This window comes from Sinocyclocheilus grahami, unplaced genomic scaffold, assembly GCF_001515645.1.
Source record: "Sinocyclocheilus grahami isolate Dianchi unplaced genomic scaffold, SAMN03320097.WGS_v1.1 scaffold357.1, whole genome shotgun sequence".
In the NCBI taxonomy this organism is placed as follows: domain Eukaryota; kingdom Metazoa; phylum Chordata; class Actinopteri; order Cypriniformes; family Cyprinidae; genus Sinocyclocheilus; species Sinocyclocheilus grahami.
This window is the reverse complement of record NW_015505536.1, coordinates 549,819-577,512: the sequence shown is the minus strand read 5'-3', so window position 1 is coordinate 577,512 and position 27,694 is coordinate 549,819. Positions and strand designations below refer to the sequence as shown.

The window sequence follows — 27,694 nt, the reverse complement described above, 5'->3', positions numbered from 1 at the left end:
AATTCTTTAAAAATCCTACAATGTGATTTTCTGGATTTTTTTTCTCATTTTGTCTCTCATAGTTGAGGTATACCTATGATGAAAATTACAGGCCTCTCTCATCTTTTTAAGTGGGAGAACTTGCACAATTGGTGGCTGAATAAATACTTTTTTGCCCCACTGTATGTATTGTTGCAATAAACAACTGATAAAATTATCCACCCTTAAATATAGTAAAGTATTTTGATGCAATAAATAAGGTATGATTTAAAAAATAATCATCCCTCCAAAACAGAGAAAACATCTTTCACAAGCATCTACATGTCTGTCTCCTTTAAAGTGTTTATAGTCTATATAATGAGTTGTATTTGTAGGGGTTATTATAACACAATTCTTTAACACCAATTAATTCTAACATTATAACATGAATTGCAGTGAAACTGTTATACAGTTGAATGTATTTATACCATAGTCCAGTGTTTCCCAGGCGGCATATATATGCAAACTCATTCTCTGCCAGGCGCTGTTGGAGTGGTAGAGATCAAGGTTTCCCCGGTAACGGCTGTACACAAAGCAGCGCTCCGCTCAAAAAACACTGCTTTATCAGACATTACATGCAAGATTAAATTAAAATGACATCCAATTTTCTGAAGACAGTTGATTTCCTTCAGAAATAAAGTGATATATAAACACCCGCACTCAATGTATGGGAAACACTGTAGTCTCATAATTGAAGTGTAAATTCTGCAGATTACATCATTGTCCAGTATTGTACTGTCAGTAATTTATTATAAAAATGTTTTCATAATTTTAACATACATATTTACATACATAATTATTCAGGTACATGTGTAATAACTTGCGAAAACTTGAGGTTACAGCAGCACTTCTTCGTCGTCTTGTCTGATGCACTCAACCAAGCGTTCTAGCCTCGACCTCGCCCCCTCCCACCCCCCAACCATTCGAATTTCCGTAGGCAGGAATTATTTAAATTATATTCTAATGGGCCACTTTGTGATATCACAAAACCCGGAAAACAAACGCTGTAGTCCAAACGAGCCGTTCATTGTAGTTCTTGAAAAGGGATTTTTAAAAAACTAAATATGTCCCTTTGGAGTGGACTTTTTTATGCCCAAACATACACTACACACTGACTAAAATTCAAAAAGTGAAAAAGCATAATAGGACCCCTTTAAAGGCCGGTATCATTGCACTGGGTCATGGGGTTTTACAGGACCAGATCTGCTGTTCCAGCCAATATTCTAATGGGCCACTTTGTGATATCACAAAACCCGGAAAACAAACGCTGTAGTCCAAACGAGCCGTTCATTGTAGTTCTTGAAAAGGGATTTTTAAAAAACTAAATATGTCCCTTTGGAGTGGACTTTTTTATGCCCAAACATACACTACACACTGACTAAAATTCAAAAAGTGAAAAAGCATAATAGGACCCCTTTAAAGGCCGGTATCATTGCACTGGGTCATGGGGTTTTACAGGACCAGATCTGCTGTTCCAGCCACATTAAATGCCTGTTGTGCATGCGTGAAGGGACAAAGAGATTAACGAGTATGTGCAGTTTCTAGATGTCAAAGCCAAACCATTTACTAATTGGAGACAGAGAGGAAGAGCTGAGTAAAGGAAGGACCTTATCGATAAATAAATTGATCTCCTTAAATGGGCAATGGACCACAAACAGCTACGTTTCTTGACTGAGGTGAAAGGGATTGATTAAAAAAAAGAGTATGAAAAAAAAGAAACTTTACAAACACACAATTCAAGCCATCTCTCTCGTTTTCTCTCTTTTTCAGAATGGTCAGTGGAGGATGGATTAATAGGGCTATTCATTTTCAAGGAGAGGAAAGAAAAGGAAAAAGCTGTCTTTTTAAGGGATAGCGGGCGATGAGAAAAGGGCTGAGGAGGCTCTGTGTGAAGACAGAAAGAAAGAGAGAGACTCTGGCTGTCTTCACTGGGCCCCAGACAGAGCACCTCAACTGACTGACAGTTCAAAAATGCAATGATCTGTTACGTCTATCCCAGGCAGTGCTGAGAAAATTTGAAATCAATAACAATACAATCAGAACTGAGAATCAAATGCTAAATATTTCCCTAGACATTTGCTGCAGAATGACATTTGCTTTTTTGATGAATTGCTAATGTGCTTCTGAGCTTATTGCTAGTAGCCTACGGTCGACAGTCAGGTGGAACATTGCCTCTGCAGAAGAGCACAGAATTGCATACCAATATTTATGACACTTGCTTTAATTTATTCACTTAATGGATGTTTAAGAAGAAAAAAAATAAAAAATAAAAAAAAACTTCCAGAACAGTGTTTCTGACTAAATTCTGACTGGATTGGAAGTTATTGTGTTGGGCCTGTTAAACCAAATGTTTATTCTGGTGTACACATATTTATATATTTTAAATAATATGTTTTTAAAATATAAATTTTGAACATTATTGTTTATTATGATATTCCTATTACCATCCATTTTCACGAACAGTCAGTTTCAGTCTTTAATTAAAGTGACAACCTGCAGCTTTCATACACACTTTTTGATATAAATCAGTATTTACTGAGCAAATGAGACTGTCCCAGGACCAAATTAGGAGAGGCCCAAGAGCTTTCATTTAATTAGTGAGACCCTGATTAAAAAAACAGGAGCAAATTACAGTTTCTTGGGAGGGCGAGGAGAGGAAGAGAAATGGACGTGACACTGAGCGGTTACAGAAGTGCTGTCTGTAGTGAGATTGTTAGCTCTTTATTGCTGCTCTCCAATCTGTAAATTGAGTCTGTTGGTGGATGGACTGCAGTGTCTGCAAGTCTGTATCCCGCAGGCAGCAGCCAGCACATCTGGCATTTAAACCTCTCCCTTTCCACTCCCCTCTGTTTAGACATTTTTTATTTCTTAAACTCCTTCCCTCTGCCCTATTTACTATTCTTTTTTTTTCTGGAAAAAAGACCACATTCTACACTCTTGTAGTATTTTCTTCAACACTGAAAATCTATTTGAATTGTTTTATATGGTTTCTTGTATGAAAGAAGTCGGTTTAGTTTTAATAAGGGGCATTTTCCACCTTCTCTCTGCTAAAAAAATAATAAAATAAACTACCGTACCAATATGTGAATTGCCTGTGTTTGTGACATCATGACCATTCCAATTTCCTAATTACCCATTTCTGTCGTTTACTTCTCATAAATAATCTGGATATACTTGGGAGGGAACTGATTTTACCCCTCCTCTCCCTCACCTCTATCTCGCCTTTCTTGTCCTAACCACAAACCACACAGCTTGTCTAAAGCAGCATTGCCTTTTATTATATACTTTTCTTTCATTTTAATCATCTCACAGAAGAAACTGAAGGCATTATTCATCATTTTAGTGGCTATCCACGTATATATCCTTCAGGGGGATGTATCTTTGTCCATAGTTAGGGTAGACAATGTAAAGTGAAACTCTCGTAACTTCAGCGGGTCGTCGTTTTCAAAAGCCTTGGCTTGAAATGTATTACGTATCCTCATGCTGCACATTAGAGAATAGAAATTAAGTGATTTAGTGACACACATTGAGCCTCAGATGTTGCTCTGGGAGTAACGGCTCATCTTGGGGCGTGTTAAGGGGCTCTTTAATGGTGTTTAATGTGTTCGTTCTCTCCCTCCCCACCAAACTTCATAGCTCAAAACGACAGCCGCCATACTACGGGCTATTTTCTCTGATGTATGCTGGAATTTGTAGAAATCTCATTAGGGCCTTTTCTCATAGCTCCTATTGTTTCAAGCTGCTCTTTCACAGTGAAGCAGTCTTAGAGAAAGAAGAACAAAACCTTGCATGCATGAGGTAAAACTTGTGAGAATGCAAATCTGTTTTGAGGACCGACTTACTTAGAACAAAAACTCCCATCGGAATCATCCTTCCTTATCCAGAAAAAATGATTACAAATGGCTGATTTTTTTTTATTCAGGTTCAGATTTTTTATCCCAAATCAGATGCATGCAAGTGATGATTATGACGCTTTTGTTTTATTTAATAACTCATATGGCCAGCGACTATGACCTCAGAGAATATGAACAGAAAAAACGGCTGCATGAAAATGAAAGGTCAGCATTTACAGTATCTGACACAATATGTCTGGACCCTGCAGCATTCTCTACTCATTAGGCAGTTTGGTGGTGACACCAGGGTCCATCTTGTCAACAGTTGTAAAATCCCTCTATTCATCATGCCATTAATTTTGTATTCATTTTCGATTTAGCTTAGAAACGCCTCAGCAATTTGTTTTATTCCCTTTTGAGCAAATTACACACTGCTAATAATCATACTTACTCCTCCTAATGTATTTCCCCTCAAACATTTCCTCTAGGGTGAGCCATGAGTACAGGGCCAGTTATGGTTGCCTAAAGCTTTCGGTGTAGTTTACACTTAACAATGATCAGCTCAATTAAAAAACGTTATGCCACATATTCTTGCAATTGGCAAGCAAGGTACAGTGCTTCAAAACCAGGTTTAAATGGTTCTCTGTATGAACTTTGTAAGAGCCTTCTGCCAATTAATAGCACTTTCACTTAGACGTCAGTGTTATCAGAGCGTGTTTTTCTCTGCTGCTGAGAGCAAACCTATTTAGAATGTCATAGTATGTGACCGCTAAAGATGTCTAGCAGTGCTTTACACTGGCACTGAATTCGGCTAATGCTTTTGAACTCTGTTCTGCTTTCAGAGAATGGATGAAAGCAGAGGTGTGTGCCAGCGTGCCATGTGTCACGGCATCAGGGTTTATTCTGCTCGTAGATAAGAACACAGCATAAGCCGCTCTTCTCCCCAGTCGACAGGCCTTTCTACAGAATTGTCTCCGTCCAAAGTTGTTTCGGCTGTCTATTTTTAAACGGCCAATTTGGAAGGCTAGGCATGTCTTCAGCCATAATCGTTACATGTACATGCTTTTCAATAAAGAGATTGCTTTTAGGTTATAGCTGTCGGTTTGATGACTTTTTTGCCAGAATTTCTCTACATTATTTGGAGTTTATTTAATTGTAACTTAATTTTATAGTGCATTTTGTTGTATGCATATTTGCGCTCATTTGCTATAAGAATTCCCGTTCTCACCCGGCTGATCTCTTGGAGTAATGTGTTTTTAGGATCAGGGTTTGAGGGTTTAAAACCAAAGAATATTATCTTTGTATGACCATCAGCTTGCTTGTGTTGCTTATCCAGGTTTAAAGTGGAACAAGAATAGCTTTGCTGTTGACACTGGGCATCAGGTGATTTCACATGGGGAAAATAAAGATAAAGACATAAAGGCTGAGGGTTCAGGATCTGGATCAAGGTGTATGACTGCATTCAGTAGCCTTCTTTGCATGCAGTGGTGATATGTAGTCTGGCAGCTGTTTGGGTGACTGGCTTAGTGCTACATTTTGGAAGTCCAAGTTAGGTTAGATGTACACCAAAGACAGCACAAGCAAAGCCTTTACAATCCCATTCCAGTCTTCTGAACACTGTTCCGTCTGCCTTACTTCTTGAAGTCTTTCCCATGGTGGCAATTTTTCCACTTTTACTCAACTTCTAATGAGCATATGGCAGAGAAAAGAGCTAAAATTATGACAAAGAAATCAATAGATGCAGCCTTCTAACATGCTCTGATCAGTCATTTTATACAAACCACTGCTTTTATAAGGGATACACACATTTGATGTTTAATTGTATGCTACTGAATATCACAGGGCATGAAGTAATGCACTTTGTACCAGCAATTTGTTCAGTTTATCCCACTTTGCTATTTCTAGAGCTAAACTGTAACTATTACATAGTTTATATATATATATATATATATATATATATATATATATATATATACTGTATATGGGTCAAAGACGAAAAAGGGTTTAAGCATAAAAACAATAAGAGTAATATTGCTTTAAATTGTTGTTGTTTTTCCCACATTTTTTAAAAAAGTTTTCTGTTTAATTTAATTGCAATTTTGTTTTTATTTTTCCGAGCAAAAAATAAATATCATACATTTTTCCCTGATTTACAGAAGACAACCACTAAAATGTCATTCAGTGTAACAGTCTTGTCGGGCATATTTACAACAAAATCAATTTATGACATATTAAAAGACTAATTACTTTCACCCCAAATACTAATTAGTTGTAATTTTACATTTTAAAAATTTGCCACTATCCTAGGTTTTGCCCATTTGTCAGTAAGCATTTAAAACACAATAAAATGTAATATGCTCCCTTATTCTTTTATATATTTTAATATGTACATGACAGAATAAGCATGTTGTTTGAATTTTTACATGAATATTGTGTTACACTGAATGACAATGTAACATTATTTCAACCAAATTTTAACATTTTATTCTCCAAAAACTTATTTGAAACCTTAAAAGCAGACACTTTATTACATTTAATGTTCTTTCTATGGACATAAAATAGCTAATTAATCATAATTATTTTTGATTTTGACTTATTTTTTGACTCATTTTCACTTTTTTTTTTTTTTAGCTATTCCTTGTCATTGGATTTGTGTTCCATTAAATTATGTGTGACATTCATGTATAACGTAGTAAAGTATAGTTAAATAGCACTGTTTATTTTTAAATTAAAGTTTCCAATGCATTTTAATTAATAAAGAGACTAAATTTAATTTGATGTGTTCATCTGCAGAATTCCAAGCACTTCTGTGTGGTAGCTCAGAATATCTGAATTTGTCAATGTCATCATGCATAATTCACAAAGCTTTCTGTATCTGCCATTACATGGCATTCAAATAACTGAGCTTTAGTGAAAATGCATAGACATGCTACTACTATCAAAGGAGGTCAGAAAGGAATACAAGCGCTCATTAACTTACACACATCTGTTTCTGCAGCTTTTATTTTGATGCAACCCTAGGCATACCTCTTTTTTTCAGTGAGCTAAACTTAATGAATATTCAGTGGATCATTTTGGAAGGCTGATATGTCTCTGACTGGCAGCACCAAAACATCTTCAGTCGTCACTTTCGGCCGTGAACCGCCCGCTGCATGACAATTACAAACTCGCTCAATAATACTGCTGACAGCTGTCACAAACACCTGCACCTTTAGTTTATTTATTTCGAGTTTTCTTTTTTCCTCAATTAGTACATTTGAATTTTCAGCATTTATTTTTGTGTCTTTTGGGAGTCATCAGAAAGTCTTGCTTTTTGTTTCAAGAGCAGATGGGTTTGGGTCCACTGGATTCAAAACGATCTATCATTTGCCCCCCCTGGATGCATTGGTCTGAGCCACATACTTAAAAATGCCTGTGCCATTACTCTAAAAACACTTTGAATTATCCATAATCTGTTGATATTAAATATCATTCAGTGCCTCGTTGAATTGTAAACAATTACACATTATCTCAGCAGGGTCATTACATTACCATCATGACATGGTGACACACACAGTTTGTAGTCAAATATGTCCATGTATTTGACAGCAATATACTATAATCTAATGGAATCTGAAAAATGAGTCTCAATATCCTCAGCCAGGCCAGTGGATCCCAGGGGGTGTGCAGGAGCAGACAGGAGGCTGACTCATGGTGTCAACGCATGCTGTCCCGGGGTGGGCGAAAAGGACAACCAGTTAACAACGGTCACAACCTTAGAACATTGGTCGCTCAGAGCTGACAGAGAGCTGAGAGGAGTCTGGCCCACACCTCGACAGCTAAGGGAATAAATGACATCCAACCTGGGAAGTAATCAGCCCTGGGAGACGAGAGAAAGAGAGTGAGAAGGCAAAGGTGTGGAGGTTAATTTAGATATGGTAGTGGCGGTAACAGGAAGTTGTGTCTAAATGAAATCCAGTCTGAATGATAAGAAGATTTTTATATTAAAAAAACAAAAACAAATTGCAGGTCTTTATCTGTCTCTCATTTTCTTGCAATTAGTAATTATGTTTTTAATCAGAATTTGTAGGCACTCCTGCCCCTTCTTTTGCATCCATTTATCTATCTCTTCTAAGCCTCTTTTGTGTTTTACGTAAAAAAGGATTTAAAAATCAGCCAATACAGCGAGCTCTGATACACATCGTCTCATTCTATTCCGTTTGATGTTCTTCACTTTTGCACATTAGGACTATTGATTTCTGTAGATAAATTTAGATGATCACAAAGCCGCAGCCGCTTTGTGTTGTAGCTGTGTAGAATAGTTTGTGTGCTCAGTCACTCGGGAATCACTACAGAGCTGTTACGAAACAACAGTAAAACAAGCAGTAACATGGAAACCAATAAGTGACACAGTTTGAGCTCCTTCTCTGTCTGTGTGCTTTGTTTTCTTATGCTGCCAATGAAAAATTGTATTATAGATTTTTTCCCCCTCATATTAGGGCATGTGATTACTGAGATATGTTTCAGGTAGCTGCTGCCAGCACAAATTTAGAAACAAATATTGTCTCTATTCACAGAATTACCAAGAAAAAATATCTTGCTTGCAAACCTCGTGAGTGAAGGAGCCTTGCGTACATGTTTGCCGGGATGATTTATCTCACATTTACTAAGAAACACTCAGGAGATGAACTGAAGTAGCACAGTGCTGCATTATCTTGTGAAACAATTCAGTTAAGTGCAACAATTAAAAATTAATAAGCAATTAATAAGTTATACTCAAATGTTCTTTCCTTTGAGTATCACAGTGGCCACATTGCCTTTCAATTTAGTGTGGTTTTGTTTGATAGCTTGATAAAAACCAGCAGAGTTTTCCCAGGACGGTGTTTCACTTACCAAGATGATGTAGTTGAATATGTTGCATTTCTCATTGTAATTAAGGAGATGATTGCCAGTCAGCAATGGAAAGTGTAGATGGTGAGGTTATATTTTGACAGGATGTCAAGTTAATGTGTTGATACATTTAATGTATGCAATTAATTAATGCTGAAAAGCATTATTTTTTAACATAGTAAAAAATATTTATCTAATTTGATATTAATTATATTGAATTTTAAATTCTTATTCTTAACTGATTCTTTATTCTTCTTAACAAGTAAGTGTCTACCTCGGTTCAGTGTCAGTCTGACAAGGCCAACTTAGAAAACAGAATTAGTTCGCTCCCATTATAATCAGCAAAGCTGTCTTGACTAGAAGCTGCTGATGTGGCACGTCATACTCAATTCTGTCATTCATTTGATGGACACCCTGTTTCTATTTTGGTCATACTACAAAGCTACTCCTTTTTTATTCACAAATATATGTAGGAATTTATTACTTTAAATTATATATTTGCTATCAAAAGCCAGACATTACTCTATATTCTAATTAAATTGCTGAATTAAAAGAACAGTTCACCTAAAAATGAGAATTTGCTGAAAATGAACTCGCCCTCAGGTCATCCAAGATGTAGAGGAGTTGTTTCTTCATCAGAACAGATTTGGAGAAACTTAGCATAACATCACTTGCTCTTCCAATGGATCCTCTGCAGTGAATGGGTGCCATCAGAATGACACAGCTGAGAAAAGCATCACAATAATATACAAGTACTCCATGTGACTTCCTTCCATCAATTAATGTCTTGTGAAATGATAAGCTGAATGTTTGTAATAAACAAATATATGCACAGATCAAACATCGTTTACAAAAAAAATTAAAAATTCTAAACTTTTTCATTGGAGCAAGTGTTATTACGGATTATAGACTGGTATTTTGGCCAGAAGTGACGGATATAAGTTAAAATGCCTTAATGATGGATTTGTTTCTTACAATCACAGTTTTTCACTTCACAAGATTGTTCATTAATCGTTCTAAGGTTAAATTTTGGGTGAATTATTTCTTTCAATTATTTTGGATACTAAAATATGTTCTTAACTTTAAGGCAGTAACTTTAACTGTGATGTGGCAGTTTTATTTGTAGGAAGAGTATATGTAGTAATATAGTTAGTCTCCAGTGAGTTTTTGAAAACAGACGGTTCTAACAGACGACTATAGATTAAGCACTGGCTCCAGCACCAGCACTGTGTACGTGTGTACATGCTATCTGCATACATTCTTCCCCTAGACCTGGTTTTGCTTCTTGATAAATGTGATCTGTAGTGTTGTCTGACAGGGGACAGTTAAAACCACCCTCCAGTCTACATTCAGCCTGAGCGTTCTCACTTCCTCTCTGTCTGCCAGCATCACATGAAGGATCGCTTTCACAGCATGTCTCAGCTAAACACAGTTTGAGTAAAAAGAACCCTCATGCATGTCCAGACTGCATTATCAAGCCGATGGGTCTGAAGTGGCCATTAAATTGAACTGTTGTGCCATTCTATGGCACCAGATATCTTTAAATAATATTTTATGTACAAAATTACTGATTGTGCTGTAGATAATGCCTAAAGATATTTGTTGCAAATATGTCAGTAGCACGCCAAATTGGATTCAAACCAATTACAGATTCACAATGTGATTCTTTTGATGTTTCCTTTTCACTGTCATTCTTGTAATTTAGGAAGTTATGCAGCTGAATGGCGGCTGATTTAATTACTTGTAGCGAGCTCCATATTCCCATCAGAGGGCGGAGGGATAGAGGGGGATTGGCAGGGATATCTCACCTCTCTGCCAACAGCCAACCTCCCTCTGCCGCTGGCTAGAGCCCCACACACGCTCCGCTGGAGAGAAGTATTCTCAGTGAAGACGCTTTGATGGAATGATAGTGGTTTAATGTAATATGTTATTTGAAACCTTTTTATTTTGATTCATTTAAGCTTTTCATGAGATTGTTTTTGAGGATTTTTGCTAAATGTTTTGTGTTTGTACCTGTCTGAATTTGTCATTTCAAAGTGACCTGTTGTTTAGAAAACCCTTCAAAATGATGGCTGATGATTTTTTCTCTCAAAGGATTTTGCTGGGGGTGTATAAAACTCTTTCGGACCTCTCCCTGTGTCATGCAAGATACTGCTGGGCCTGACCTTTTACCTCAGAGATGTAATGTCAAGGCTTGCCGGGAGTGATTTTTTAGATTTTTGCAATCTTTGACTTGACTTACTGGCTTGCTGACAACACAGGTGCTGAACCTAGCATAGCAAGTTTTTGTCTTTAGTTATTATTAGAAATGGATTTTATTGACATGTTTAAAAGACCAGTTTAGATCAGCGTAAATGTCCTGCTTGAGTTTTGCAGGTTACCTCTGGTTTTGATCGAGTCTAGCTGGTGGACCAGCATGGTTAAGCCTGTGAGGACACCAACACAACACAACAGCATCCCTCTCTGGGAAAAAAACAACAACTAAAATGTTGGCTGTTGACCAGCAATGTTTTTTTTCAGACATTATCTGCATACTAAACCCAAACTTTTGTGGCAACAAATTTTTTTTCCCCCTCTTCCTTCAGTTGCCAAAAGTCTGCAGCAGAATCTGGGGCAGCTTTGAGACATGAAATATACAGTGGCAGATAGCACAGACAGGTGCTACTGTGGTGTAGTGAGTGTGGGAAGGAAAGATCGCTCCTCTCTGTATGTGTAAGCATGTGTTTGTGAATAGCTGCATCAGAGCTGGTCTCTTATTGCCAGGCCAGCATTATACAAGACACATGTGCATCACTTCCACCTCTGGCCTTATGCTCCAAGTCATATCTAATAAAATAATTCAGATACAAACCAAAGGAAAGACATTGTCTCTCTCTCTTAGAGAAAGTGACATAAAAAGAGAGCGAGAGAGAAAAAATACAAGAAAGATCTTTTAGCAGAGGGTTTTTTTGTGCCATTTCGCATCTAAAAATCACAAACCCCCGCGCAGAACTTCAGTCTGAGCTGTCAGCTGCATCGATCTCAAGGAGAGATGTGTCAGACAGAGCCAAGAGAAGTGGCTGAGAGTCGGAGCTAAGGGGCCTGCTGGAGAAACAGATGGAATAGCAGAAAAGGAGATAGGAATAGTTTGACAATAAATATCAATAATGAAAAATAAATTGACAATAAACATCAGATAAAGGAAAGAAGGGTTGAGACAGAAGGAGGATATAGCAGAATGTTCAGTCTGTAACAGAGATTTAAAACAGAAATAAATCATTTAATAAATGTGGGGTAGAAGTGCTTGCAGGGTTACGCAGGTTCATATAGTTGTTCATTTTATAGTTTGTTCATGGATCTTAAAGTTCTTTCAGGCCTATAGATTAGTTAAATAATAAAAAAGCATGTGGGACACACCTAACTCAACTCTACATATAAAAAATATTAACCTTGAAGAGAGTTCAACCAAACTTAGAGTTCACCCAAATGTACTCATCATGAAAGCAAAGAAATACACAGAAACATTCAGAAAGACAGAAACTTGTTGTCAATGCTGCACCACAACTATTATTAATACAATTGTTTCACTATATTATATTTCTCAGAAACAAAGTGGGATGGTACACTTTTTTATTGTTTTTGAATGAAGTAACTTAGGCTCACTTAAGGCTATATTTATTTTATTTACATTCCTGTAATATTGTAAAATAATATTACAAATTTAAATAACTTTTTAAATATATTTTGAAATATAGTTTATTCTTGTGATAGCAAAGCTGGAGCAGCAGTCATTACTCCAGTCTTCAGTGTCACATCATTCAGAAATCATTCTAATATGCTGAGTTGGTACTCAAGAAACATTTTAATATTATTATCAACATTGGAAACAGTGCAATAGTTTTGTTAGGATGCTATTTCCAGTATTTTATGTATGTTTGTTGTGAATAAATAGTTTTGCCTTTTATGTAAAAAAAAAAAAAAAGGAATTCTTGTTTTCTACACAGAAATTTCATGAATTTCCAGAAATTAAAATTCATGGAACTGTTTCATTGAGTGGTACTATTTAAAACCTGCATGGAGCCATTTACTGTGTGTAGAGAAAAACTAAGTTTAAAAATAATATGAATGTATTCATAGTTTTTTTTAAAGAATTATGGAAAAGTTCCATCTCTGTAATATGGTATGATGTTGACTAGACACTTTGAACTCTCCATACTTGATTCCCCACACACGCTCTTGTGGACCCCCATGCTGAGCCCTGACTAGTGTAGAATGAGAATTTAGGGATTTTCGTGCTATTTTCTGGGTTGTCTCATTAGATTAGTCTCAAGGCTTAATTAGTCACTTTAAGAGAGCTTAATCCATCTTTTATTTCTGAGGAGTGGAGTTAATCAGCCAAGTTGGTCCTTTTAAAGTTTTTAATAGCAGCTTGTCAGGAAGCAAATAAGTCCGTCTGGACTGAAAGAAATCCTGGTTTCATTACACATGGGAAAGTAAAAAAAAAAAAAAATGCTTATAATGCATATTCACCTTTTAAATGTTTTTTTTCTTTCTTTTTTGCACTATGTAACAAGGCAGTGCTCTTTCTCAGTGTCTGTCTCTCTCACTCCCTATCTTTCTGTCTCTGTAAACACAAAGGATGCTTGTGTGTGTGCTGTGTGCACACATGAATAAGTCTAGCAGAGTACAGAGGATTGTGCTCTGGTCCCTTGAGTCATCTGTCAATCATATTTCACATTCAATGGTGAAAAAAAGAGTAAAAGTATCCCCGGCGGATGGGCCAAAGAGGCTTCACTGATCTACAGGGGTGGTAGGAGCAGAATTTAAAGACCAATGACGCTGTCTGCCACACACAGACGACATTCAAAGTCATATTAAGTTTAATCATCCCACAGTGCTCCAGACTCAAGAAAAAATTTGCAAAATACAGCCACAAAAAACTCGTTATATCCAGGAATGGAGAAGATGTCAAACGGACATTTGATTGAATTCTTTTGACACCTTCAGCAGCCAAACCTCTTTTGCTATTCTGAGATTGTCAGACATGCAACATAAACCAGCTTAAACACAAAGGGAGATCTCACAGCCAACAGTAATTAATGTAAAACTCCCTGTCTGCACAGCAACTCTTAATTAAGTGGAAACTATATCATGAGTTGAATGGCTGTTCTAAGGGTCTGAGATTTCAAAGGAAATTTTCTCATATCAAGAGACAATTTCCCTGTCAAAAAGATACAAATCCCAGAGAGTTGTTATGAAATTATTCTGAATGAAACCCTCAGGCTGCTATTTACAGAGATTCACCAATGACATGACTGAGAAATTACTTTTAGAATGCAAGTTGTAGCTGGCAGGAACAATATGGGTCCATATCGCAGATCTTTGTAAGACATTATGAATTGCGGCAATGTGATTTGCGGATCTCTACAACCAACGCTTGTCTCCTTAGATCTAGCCCATTTCTATTATCATAAAAATATTAGTCTTTTGGAAAGACTGCAAAATTTAACACCTTACTAGGTGAAATTAGTTTTCTATCCCTGGGCGCCCTCATAGGAGGATGCGGTCAGCACAGACACACTTGTTCATTCAGCCATAGCGGTGAAGCAGACACGCAAAATATGAACGTCTGACTGAAGGAAGAAAACACAGAGGGAGAAGGACTGAAGAAAGAGGAAATATGATCTGTCAGTCAGTTTGAGACAAGGCCAGGATTATCAGGTCTAAGACACCATGGACAGCCTTAGCCTCTACAGCTTCTGCTGCTATAGTAACCCACACCGTGGCCCCGGTCATGCACTGTGAAAGATGCTTTGTTAACCGCTGAGAGACTCATGATGTAGATGAACCCAGTGGGTGGCTCGATGAAAGAGTGTGTAAATAATTCTGTAAAAGCCAATACATTTGCTTTAATCAGTTTATCAACTGTTCCAGTCCCAGTATTTTATAAAAGGGAATATATTGTATATTTTTATCATATTTTTCTCAAGTCATCATATAATGTTTATAATATAGTAAATTTATCCTCCTGTCATTCCAATTTAAATTCCAGTTCAGCGTCTTTGTGGTATGTGGCCAATGCAATTCAAATTTGAACTCATGAATTAAAAAACAAGCCAATTCTTCATTTCTGAATTTGAACCTATTCTAAATTTTGTATCAAAAACACAGATGGACACCGGCATAAAAAAAATATACATGCTATATTTTAAAAAGTGTTTTATATATTAGTTTTTATATATTATGTAGCATATTTTAAAAACTTTTTAAAATATAAACTGTATGTTTATTTGCAACAGTTATGCTAACAACAATAAAAAGACATTTATGACAGTAAAACAGCGACATCTGCTGACGGACACCGTGCTGCATTGTCACGGGAACATGCCAGCTGAAGGTAATGAGGAAATTATGTCGCTCCCTTTGCCAAGATACTCGTACACCCCTACTTGGTAGGATATGCAGAGCGATATACACTAAACAAATCTTAGAATAGCAAACTGTTTGACAAATGTCCCCCATATTTACCTGTAGCTAATAATTGGAAAAGTATATTTTTCTGGTGTATGGGATACTAATATCTACACTGCTGCTGCTGCGGCAGAGCAAGTACCGAGACTTGCTACTGCCAATACATCCACAACATGCTGCTGTGAGCATGTAAGAAATACTGCTGCTGCACATATAAACGAAATAACCCCCAAATATAGCATATATCAGTCACCCCATATCAGATCTATACAGGTGGAGTTGGGGAAGGTGGAGGGTTTCTGAAGTGCGCTGCAACTGCTACATCAAGCACTAGCCAAGTATTTGAGTGTTGAGCAGCAAGCTCATTGGCTGCTGATACAAAAAAGAACCAATCAGCTGTGCCATGTAATGATGTCATTATGTCAGATTGAGTTAGACCTATCAGACTGCACCATCTAGGTTTCATGACAGAACTTTGGATTTATTTCAAAAGAGCAAGAAAATGCAGTTTTTTATGATACTACATCCCTTTAAGGAGTGTATGTTTGGTATTTCAGACTTTTGTTTAAAGTTAAGTATTTTTCATTTCATGTGTAAGTGTAATGTGTGTGTGGTGATTCTGTGCTCTGTAGTAATATTGCTGATTAGTTCTGGCAGATCAAAAGAAGGAATAACTGAGCGAGGCAGGTTATCAGACAACTTTGTGTGGTATTTTTGATCTTTTGTGATTGTCTAATGAGATCAGCTATGGGTGCTTTTTATGAAGAAAAGAAATGGACACTCTTTTGGTATTGAAAAGAGGAAATAATTACCAGCACTTGAATTTCTCTTTATTACTACTCATAACATTAGTGGTGGAGCATCTAACTTCGTCCTGACTTCATTCTTACACTCATTTTCAAGTTATAAAAGAGTTTGAACCTCTGGCCCTGACAATGCTGACCCAGCACAACAAACAGACACAACTGCAAGCCGGAGAGATTTCTGCTGTCACAACACATCAGCTCGAGATCTGACATGTAATCACTCTAAACGCTAAATGGCAGCAGAAAGCCATTAATAATTACAGCAGTGGTGAGCTTTTGATAAACAACTGATGTAAGAATGAGGCTTCATCTTCAAAGCTCTGCTCTCATGCAATGCTTTACGTGCTTTACTAAGTCCATTTTGTAAAAGTGCAGGCAGCCATTCACTTTTCATAACTCAAGGAATCACCTTGACATATTGGAAGCCAGTAAGTGTGATCTGCATCTGTGAATACAGCCTCTTAAGTGGTGTTTTGAATTGTGATTTTTCTTTCCCTTTCTCACCGTGTGTCCATAGGGAAGTCACCCAGACCATCTAAAATGATATGATCTATCTATCTATCTATCTATCTATCTATCTATCTATCTATCTATCTATCTATCTATCTATCTATCATATTCTGGTGAATGTCTCCGCTTCTTCCTTCAATTATTATTTTTTTTTGCCATTTTATCATCCATCAAGTGAAAGCTGCATTATTTTATTGATTCATGATTCTTTACTGTAGCACACATGGTAAATAAACTATGGGCAAAACTGTATTACTTACCTGTGAAGGTTAGAGGTTTGTTGTAATGAGTATGAGTAATAATAATCATGATACATGCAGCACTAACTAGATTTTATCAGCTCACATCACTTCTTGAATTAGAATTACTATCACCAAAACCTGTGGGAAAAGGATTGAAAATGCTGATGTGTGTGCATATGTTAAACCCAGGCAGAGTGTTTATGTGTCAATGCATTTGGCAGGTGGGGGTTGAACTGGCTTCTCTTTTTGTCTGCTATCTCGTCCCGCTGACCTCTAGTTTGAAAATGTGAATGTAATTCTTGGTGGGATTTATCCTGGAGTCTATTACACAGTAATCTGTGTTTCCTGTATTCAAGCAGCATTGCAGTGAAGCCCAAGTGCGTTTGTGGCCGTTCTGCAGGACGAGCTCAAAGGTGCTTGCGAGAGCACAGAGGCAGATTGAAAAGGAGTCGGAGCTTCAATCAAACCGAGGGCCTTGGAGAAATCTATCCCTCCACCAAGGTCTCATTTATGCACAAGTGATGGATTTAACCGCAGTCTGGGGAGGGAGAGAGAGACAGAAAGAGAAAAAGAGATTGGGGGAAATTACATGCCCAGACCCTCATGTTTATTTGTAACACCTGCAAGCCGTGCTCTTAAAATCAAATTTGCTCCTTTGTAATTTAGTGGCTAATGTCGTGTCATGTGAACATATTTGATTTAAATCATTTCATGTCAGCGCCAGGAAAAGAGATATGCAAATGGCCTGACCTGAGCCTGTCATGCGGTCTGGCAAAATGGCCTCTGACAGATTAGACATTAACATTTGAAACGATCGAGGAGAAATCGCTCTTCACACTGCTCTCCTTTAGCTGAAACAATTACACAGTAGATTTCACAACGTGAGCACTGATCTCAGTGTGGCCGCTGCATAGTAATTTCATTTCCAATGAAACAATATTGATCTATTTGTCATTTCTGAAGAGCTCAAAACAGCCACAATCAAATACGTGAAAAGCATGGCAAGAGAGTGATGGAACAAACAATGCGCTTGCTGTGTTGCGATGCATATTGATGTGTTGGCGTGTGTGTACACAAATTTGCACATATGTGTTCGTCAAAGGACCATCGAGTGGGAAAAGAAAGAAATAGAGACAGAGACTCTGTGATCTGGGTTACATGTCTCAAACATCTGTCACACAAAAGGATTTGTTTGGTTGGTTGGTCCTATATATCACAGTCTGCTGTCAGCCACAGTAAATATATACTCTGTCACATTGGTGATCTGGTAATCTGAAGCCTTGCCTGCCAGTGGGACAGTCGTATCTCATTCACTTCTACCCTCGTCCAGAAATTCCCACCTGAATAATTTTTTTTTATGTGGCTTGGTCAAGATGGGTCCTAAACTACTACCATTGTCTTGACAGTAATGACTTTGATGCCATTTTACTCGTGACAGGGCTTCAATGCATCTCTTACACAAGCTTCATGGAACACTTTGACCTCCACATGAAAGGTACAGCAGATAGCATCACATTTTATGAGGACGTTTCATGACATTTCTAGGTAGCAAGAAAGCAGAACAAGGTAAAAATAGGGAAACAAATTTAAAAATTGGTTCCAGAATAGGCTTTCAGTTAATGAATAGGAATTTGAACTGAACTGGCCACACCCACAGGAAGTTGAACTGGAATTTGAATTGGAATGAGAGTAAGGGAAATTTTCCTAACTCCATCTATCTGTTCATCCATCACCAAGGCCCATAAAACTTCCTTTGCAAACATTTCAACAAAGATTTGTCAAGGCAATATTCAATGTTAAATTGAAAAATTAGTTATATTAAGTTATATTTTGATTTAATTCAACTTCCCTCAAATTCGAATTGCAGTTCAGGAATTGGCATTCTCAATTAAATTCTGATTGGTGCACAACCCATGTATTGATATATCATGCAAATTCCCCTGCAATCACTGGCTGCAGTTCAAATGGTCAGTGGCAAACGGGGTCATAGTTAATACTGTCTGATCTCTGTGAGTCATGCTACAATACTCTCCATGCCAGGCAGTGGCAAATTTGCTGACGCTACATAGAGTTCAGTGCACTGGGAAATGTTGACATGAGTCATGTGAAAGCGCCTTCATTCTTGATCCTGCAATGCTTGAGATTATCAGCAGGAAAATAATGGGAGTCATTACCGAGAGTAAGCATACACTGTTGATTGTGGCTGTGAAGAGGCAGGCATTTGACATGGCTTTCATTTGCACTCTTCTGTTTGAGACAAATTATTGCTTTGATAATACATCTTCATTCCACAGCGTTGTGTGATCAGCCGTGAGAAAAACGCTCAGCCAGGCACTGAACAAACAAACGGCATTTGTGGGACGGGTGGGTTTTTTCAAGGCTGTGTTTAGGAAGCAAGTGTGAGGTGATTCATGACAACTGTGTGCATGTTTGTTGGTGTGAAATTACCCAGAACACATTTAATGGGGACAACAGGCCCGGATTATAACCAGCACATGTGCAGCACATCTCTCTTTCTATTTTTCATTCTTTCGCCTTGCTTTCTCTCTATCTCTGGCCCTCTTTCTTGTTCATCAGACTTCATCAAGCTCTTTGTCGATGGGATTAACCTTACATGGTTTGGAGCCTTACACTGTCATTAGCACCAATTCACAGAAAGCTGTCTGCTTTTCCAAATGCGCTCAGCCATCAAAATCCCTGGTCCACGTATCCTGGGTGTCCTGATCAGTTTAGGATTAATAGAAACATATTTAGTAATTACTGATCTTTGTCAATGCGGCAGCTATGTCAGTTTTTCTAATGTGAGTCAATGTGAGTTCATCTTTACTTAAAGCTCTCAGTGGCATGAAAAAGTTGGAAACTTTGCTTTTCAATGGCTGCATTTAAAGGTGATGTCTCTCTGATAAATGGGAGGTTTGCAGTGACTGAAAAAAAAACTAATTAATCTTCATAAGGTATTACTGTGCAGACTATTTCCTCACATCAGCCTTTACATTTGCAGCTGCAACACTACAGATTATTGCCCTGTGGATGAAAAAAAATAACACAAGCTTGTGAGGAAGTGTAGGTCTATGTGTGTGTGTTGGGGGGAAAAAATCAGATTGTGGACCTTAAATATATTTATCTATGGAGATACTGTAATATTTGAAAGCTTAAGCTGATTCTTTACAGTTACTATGAAATCTGTCTCTCTCTGACTTTGTCTCTATTATTATCTATCAGTGGCGAGCGGTGACTTTGTTAACCGGGTATGCTGAGTGATAAGACCCCCCCCCCCGTTATATAACCCCCCCCCCCCCCCCCACCCCCATTTTAGGACACTAAAAAGGGATAACAGATGACAAATAAGAAACACCGTGGCAGGTGTCGAAGTATGCACATTTCCTACCTTATTTGTAAATGAAATTCATCTATCTATCTAATGAAGATCTATCTATCTTCTATCGTTTCAGGTTTATCCATTGCTATTCGAATGCTAGAAAAATATAGCTGGTTTTCCAAGTAAAAACCGCCAAATAACGTTTACACATAGTTACGTTATTATACATAATCAGAGGGTGGGGAGATGGGAGATGCCGCCGGTCTATATGTCTCTCTGCATCAGCGAAACTATTTTTTTTATTCCCAGTGAATAGGAGTTAAAACTCCCACCCAGGTGACACTAGGCTACTCCAATAACAGACCATGCAAAATAACCAAAAATATTTAAAATATTGCAAAGTAACGTTGCAACCTTGCAAACAACAATACAATTAGAGAAGGATTTCAACTGTAAGCGACACGAGCATACGCAAAACAAAGGGAACAATATTATGTTTGTTATTATAAAAATTTGATAAAAAATGTATTTACTGCTTAGGCAATAACGTTGACAATAAAGTATATCTTCAACATACGTTGTCTATGACCAAAAACGTAAGAAGATATGTTTTCAGTGGACTTTTAACATTTGCTTTGCTTGAGAAAATACAAAATATACAGTTAGTGTTTTTTTTTTTCTTTTGATTTAGTTGAGTTGGTTTTGCATCAAACACAATGTGATTCTCAGCAATCGAGATCTGACAGGAACAGCACATATTTCCGCTTGGGCGAGCGCTTTGCGAACAGCTTACCTCATGCATGAAGTCAGCTGCAGACCAGCAAATCACTGAGAATGCGCTATAATCCTGACGAGTCATAGCAATAGGGCGGAGGCGAGAAATTGCGGAGAATCCACTCGCCCGGAAGCAACCGTAACGGGTAGATTTAAAGAAAATTACTGCTGTTTAGCAAATAAATCATTTTACGTACTTATTCCTAACTCTTTAAGCTACATTTCAAATGACAAGGGATCAACTTATAATCGTTTATATGAATTATCCAGTGAACTTATTCTCTCAAATGGCCTGGGTATGCGGAGCATTCGCAGCTTATATGGACGAAACGCCACTGTTATCTATTATAATTATTCTCATAACCAGCCTTGGTGTGTTATATTTTTAGTGCACATTATGTCATTTGCAATCTTCTGTTTTCATAAAGTTGCGCTAGGTAGCCAAAAAACTTGCAGCCTGAATCTTGCAGCAAATAATGTTTATAATGTCTACTCAAATCTGCAGACTGGCTCTGACCTTTGGCAACTAGCATCAACTTCTCCAGACTGTAATTCGGTGGAATATCGGGGCAAAAATCGTGTAGTGTATTCCAGTCTTAAGAGACTATAGATAAGTTGACATCCATAAGAGGCTTCATAATGAGGCTAGTTTCTGTGTTCATCCCCATGAATTAAATGTTTTATTGGTTTTATTTTAATTTTTGAATATGTGTTACTTAGCTGAACGCAGACTAGTATATTTGTTGCAATGTGCTTAAATGATACTTCATTATGAATATATAACTGATCGAATTGAATGCCTTGTTGCCTGATTTTAGTGTTCAGGTTTTTTTGTTGCTGTTTTTTTTTTGTGATTGACTTTGTACCTTCAAAAAACTTTTTTTTCAATTATTCTTTAAAAAGTTTGTTTAAAATAAACAAGAATTTTTAATAAAACATGATGTGAGCTTAATGGGAACAGGGGTGTGCTTAAAGGGTACAGAAATGTACCCATTAAGCACAGCCGGACTTTTTGCATTTAATGATGTATATCTTAGTTGAAATGCTTTTGTCATTTAAAATCAAATTAAATAATTTTGTGTGAGAGATTAATATTTTATTTTAACATAACTTTTTGTACTGAAACCAATATCTTGTGCACTAAAAATGTCTCAATGTAGATTTTGGTGATCTTTTTTCGTTTACCCTATGTTCTGATTGTCACTTGACCCCAATATGCACAAAAAATTTTTCCAAAGATGTATCCTTGTGCTTGCCCGTGTGTAACTTACTTTACCATACTTTACTGGGGTGTTGTGAGTAGCTGACTGGAGATTTCTGTACAGTAAATCAGGTTTTCAGATTTTTTTAATGCATTGCTAAGCAGTTGCTAGGAAATTCTGGGTGGTTGCTAGGTGGTTGCCTATCGTCAAGTCTTTCTAAATATGGCATCAATGTAAGTCTATGCAATTTGTTTTCCTATTTTATTGCCTGCCAGGAGGAAAATTAATTGCACACCTCTCCTCAACAAGCTGTGCAAAAGGAGTTATTCATTCATGTTCAAAACACAAACATTATTTTTAGCTTAATTTAGCTTGATTCTTTGGGGAAGGGGTTTGTTTAAATCACTTAATCACACACTCCAAGTATAAGCAATAGTTATATCGATGCTTGCTCGCTAAATATAGAGGCCTATAGACACCAATTAGTTATTCTCTTCATAGGAGAGCTACTAGTGCCTGAAGCACACGCTGAGATAGAACAGCATGAATGAACAGCTCTGCCCTCCTGACTGGATGGTCTAGTGATAGGCATGTGGACTCACTGGTGGGTCTGATAATTCTCTAGGCTTATGTGCACGGCTGTAGAGGACTGGCTGGAGAGCATATTAATGCCACTTTGTCAGAATTAAGAGGTTAAATGGTTGTCAGGACTTCGTTGTCACATTGCCTTAGAGGACAAGGCAAGAGGAAAAGCCTATTAACAGAAGCATTCCTTTTTTCCCCCCTGTGTACCTCTCTGCCACTGTGTCGCTCATTTTCTTCTCCGCAGTCCCTTTCTCCACCTATCCTTTATCACCATGCTCTTCCCCAGCGTCCAGGACTGTGGATTCCCGCAGAGAGACAGACATCTCCCACTTAATCAGCTGCTGTGTTTCTTGTTCAGATAAATTAGAGCTTGTTCCTCTTGAGAGGTATTTCCTGGAGGACGCCAACGCCACCCGACAGTATAACAGCCCCACGAGCCCCTGCTTAGTGCACACCAGCATGTGGCGCAGCTGAACATACCAGTACGCTGATTAGTTTGAGAGGTTGCTAAAGTGTGTAGAAGGACAATGACATTAGGGTATACGGTCTTCACGTAAACAGCAGCACTCTTGTTTCAATGCGTCTTTCTGAATTTCAGATCCGTGGTATATTTTCACCTGCCAGCAGTGGCTGACAAAAGTGCACCTTTGGCTGTCCTTACCTCAAGGTGCAGAACAAGGTAGCCTTTATGCAAAAGAATGACTTGAGGAGAGTGTATTATCCACATTTTGTCAGTCTGACCTTCATATTTTTCACATTTTAACATGAATTCCTGTCCATTTTTACCTCTTTAGAGACTCAATTTTCTTGTTCTTTATTATCATGGATTGATGGAACTGGAATTAGGGGAGGGCCCTTTGTCTCTCAGGTGTGAACCCCTAAATATTCATGGCCATTGTCACTCCCTCACATAAAGCTTGTCTATCACAAAACATGTCTTACAAAATTTAAATCAATATATTGTTTTCTGTGAATGACTAAACAAGATGATTTTCACATCATTTTGATGTAAATATTCTAGCCTACAAGACTGATTACTCAAAAGTCTTATTCAGAACTATTCAGTATGGGTTTTATGGCCTTATTTCAGCTACATTTTCTTCCCCCAAAACATCCTAACCACGCATTATATATATTTTTTCTAAAAAATGCAAAATGCAATGCAAACATGTATATCCATCTTGCTCACAAATTATTGTAGCACAGTTTGTGCTGAATACAAAAAAAATACATATTGGCCAATAGTATGTTATAAGTAGCTGAAATAAACACGAATGCCAGGGCATGTCAAAACATCTCAGAATCACCTCAGACCCCAGAGGGTTAAAACAGGGAATAATCTTCTCATAAATGATGTGCTAAACAAGACTGGTTTTACTGGTTGTCTGCACTAGGGAACTTGACTTTAAATGGCTCTAAAAAAGATCTATGAGTCGTTGGGCATTTAATGGCCAGTCCTTATCTGGATTTAGCCAACAGCTGGAGAATAGATTCAACCACTGCTTCACATCCATAATATCGCTCATGTACCACCAAGGCCAGTGCCTTTGAAATATAAATTGTCTTCGTTTAATTGGCCTGCACCAGCCTATACCCCAAATTTGCACACGATGTTATAAAACACATTTAAAGGCACTTTTGTTTGGATTCTCACTTAACTGTTGTCTTATTTATCTTGTAGGAAAACCCCTATATGTGCAACAACGAGTGCGACGCAGCCACAGAAGAGCTGGCCCACCCCCCTGAGCTCATGTTTGACTTTGAGGGCCGCAACCCCACCACTTTCTGGCAATCCACCTCCTGGAAGAAGTACCCTAAACCTCTGGCAGTCAACATAACCCTGTCATGGAACAAGACCATTGAGCTGACCGACGACATTGTCATTACTTTTGAGTCGGGTCGGCCGGAGCAGATGGTTCTGGAGAAGTCTCTGGACTATGGACGTAGCTGGCAGCCCTACCAGTTCTACGCTACCGACTGCCTTGACGCTTTCACTATGGAGCCCAAAACGGTGAAGGACATTACCCAGCACACATTGCTGGACATTATCTGCACTGAGGAATATTCCAGAGGTTATGTGTGGAAGAACGACAAGACTGTACGCTTCGAAATCAAAGACCGTTTTGCACTGTTCGCCGGCCCCAAGCTGCACAATATGGCCTCGCTGTATGGACAACTGGACACAACCAAAAACCTGAGAGACTTTTTCACCATTACTGACCTGCGCATACGTCTGCTCAGGCCTGCCACGGGCGCCACCATGGTGGATGAGAACAACCTTTCCAGATACTTCTACGCCATCTCTGACATTAAAGTACATGGCAGGTAAGACATTTAACTCAGTTGCAGTCAAATTTTGGTTGGGGTTTGTTGCCTTCGGTTCTTTTCTTTTATTCGTTTTCCTAACAAACCATTTCTCATTCTGTAGTTCTGTGTGTTGGGAGGCAGGGTAGGTGTACTTCACTTTATATTTTTCAAAGACTGTTTTATGCATAGGCTTTATTTATTTAAACAGCTTGACAGAACTACAGTGTATTGGTCTTACAATTATTTTTAACAATACATGAAAAAGATCTGGGGGAAACATTTAGTGTAAGTGCAAATATGTACTTTGGGAATCAAGCAAAAACTACTGTTCTCATTAACTCTTTAATTTCAGTGTGTGTGTGTGTTTCCAGAATGAGAACCTTATTGAAATTAGAATGCTTTTTTAGATTGTTCTTCATGTTTTACTAAACTCTTGCATAGTCAAGAATTTTTGCAGTGTTCTGAAATATACTTTCTAATTTGACACCTTGTGATCAATCTCAAGACTGTGAAATTCACTGTTCTGACACCAAGGCTATAAACAGGAGTTCATTCTCTAATTATACACATATCAGGGGCCATACCTGCCTCCATCTCATCTCACCTTTACATGTTCATTTGTTTTACAAGGAGACGAGATTAATTTCAGAATCTGTCCCAGCCTTTTCATCACATTAGTGTCAGAGGTCAATAATAAGAATGCTAATTCATTCAAAGAAAGCCTATTTTAAGTATTTAATGTAGGTTTAATTCTGTCATTTTAATACACCAGAAATAATAATAATTTAAATAATGTATTACTATTTTGTTTTATTTAATTTTTTAATAGTACATACACATAGTACAGCATATTCTGCACATTTTTTAGTAAAAAATTAGCAGTCACATTGTTTTATTATAGAGGAATTAGACTGTGGAAAGTAGGCAGAGAAAATCTAATCTACAGTAAACTTTACATCAGAGTGTACAATGCCGTGTGTTGAATGTGTGAATGTTTCTAAACCTGTTAGTGGGTGAAGATGACAGCTGATCACAGAAGGCTGTAAATTTTAAACCTCCCTCAAGGCTGTGTTCTCATTAATGGTGCACAGTTATGATCGGTGAGTGTCATCTCTGACGGATATTTATAAGAGCAGTGACTTGTCGTCTTGTTTCTAAAAAGGTAATCCAGAGTTCAGCAGCATGCTCGTTGTTGTGGGTTTTTCTCTGAGCCTCCCTGTCATGGAGAATCATGATTCATCTCCCTACACATACTCACAGGAAGCATACGCTCCTTCATCCCCTGAAATGTGTTTCTGCCTCATGGTGCATGAGCCACTAGAGTCTGGCAGGAGGCAGATGACCCCAAGCACAGGAATGCCTGATCTCAGAAGAGATTCAGTCAATATCGGTATGAAACAAAGGAGCCGAGATGCAGCTCTAGAATGGAGAGCTACTGTAAGTAGGTCAGCAAAATGAAAGAAAAGAGAGGAAAAGGTACACTTTGGTCCAGTGTCACACACTAATGTTTGTTGTGTGAAGATGCCATATTTATTAATAATGATTTAATATCATATTTTGTTATGAGGGTCAAGTATTTATGTTTTGGAAGAGTAGATTAATATCTAAAATTATAAATACATTGGAGCGGCATCTTGTTTGTGTGAGAAACAGTTAAAAAAGAAAAATTTGGTTTGTAAAGTCACTTTGTAAAGTTACTGTAAAACCTGTTAGATTATAGACTATATTATATATTCTATCTATTATATTATATCTATATATTTATAAATATAAAGCAGTAACAGTATTTTAGTATAATTATATTAATTATATTTATTTAGCATTTTGAGTCGCATTTTTTTCGCTAAGTTAAATTAATTTCATACATATACAGTATATATATATATTTATTATATATATATATATATATATATGAAGAGTTCATTTGCAAAAACCGATAAACGCCACTTTAATAAAAAATTAGTTGATTGCCTTGCATTAATCTCCACATATACCGCGATCTGAACCCTAAACATGTTTTGTCAAAAAAACTGGTTTTGTCCACTTTCAAGGCATCGCAAGTTCACGTTTTACTGCAGAAGCCGACAAGCGCCCTTGTTTTTGAACAGAAGCCGGTAAGTCCATTTTAGTAAATCAGCGCGCTGTATTCAGGTCAGGTGACAAGGCTACTTTCACTTTGAAAAGACGTGCTAGCTGAGAGGAGTTTCGTCAAAGATCGAGGATGGATAATTTTGATGAACTTGTGATATCTTCTTCAGGGCGAAAAAGGAAAATAAAAGCTTAAAGGGTTAGTTCACCCAAAAATGAAAATTAGCCCACAAATTACTCAGCCTCAAGTCATCCTAGGTGTATATGACTTTCTTCTTTCAGACGAACACAGTCGGAGTTATATTAAAAATGGTCTTTGATCTTTCAAGCTGTTTAATGCCACTCAGCGGGTGTTGCATGCATCAGTCCAAAAGAAGTTAAATAAAAAGCGCCCATCCATAAAAAAAGTGTCTCACATGGCTCCGGCTGGGGCGTGGGGGGGGGACAAAGGCCTCCTGTAGCAAATCGATGCGTTTTTGTAAGAAAAATATCCATGTTCAAAACTTAATCACTTTAATGTAGCTTGCACCAACAGTTGTACACGGAAGCAGCCCCGGGCGGATGACGTATGAGGTGGGCTTTGCGCATGCGCCACTCAGAAGTGACGCACGCAGATGCGCAGGGGAGAGATCAAAACAAAACACCGGTCACTTATTAGAAGTACAAAACGAGGATTTGTAAAGAAGAATGT

The 27,694-nt window shown here is 37.7% G+C and overlaps 1 protein-coding gene across 9 annotated transcripts in view; it reads left to right on the top strand.

Annotated features, from left to right (window-relative positions):
- Positions 1-27,694, top strand: part of LOC107548911 (netrin-G1-like) — a 95,491-nt gene that overhangs the window by 16,829 nt on the left and 50,968 nt on the right. For all 9 annotated transcript variants that reach the window (XM_016229785.1, XM_016229783.1, XM_016229780.1 and 6 more), the window contains exon 3: positions 24,290-24,933. In XM_016229785.1, the coding sequence (XP_016085271.1) occupies positions 24,290-24,933 (644 nt within the window). The remainder of the gene's footprint in view (positions 1-24,289; positions 24,934-27,694) is intronic.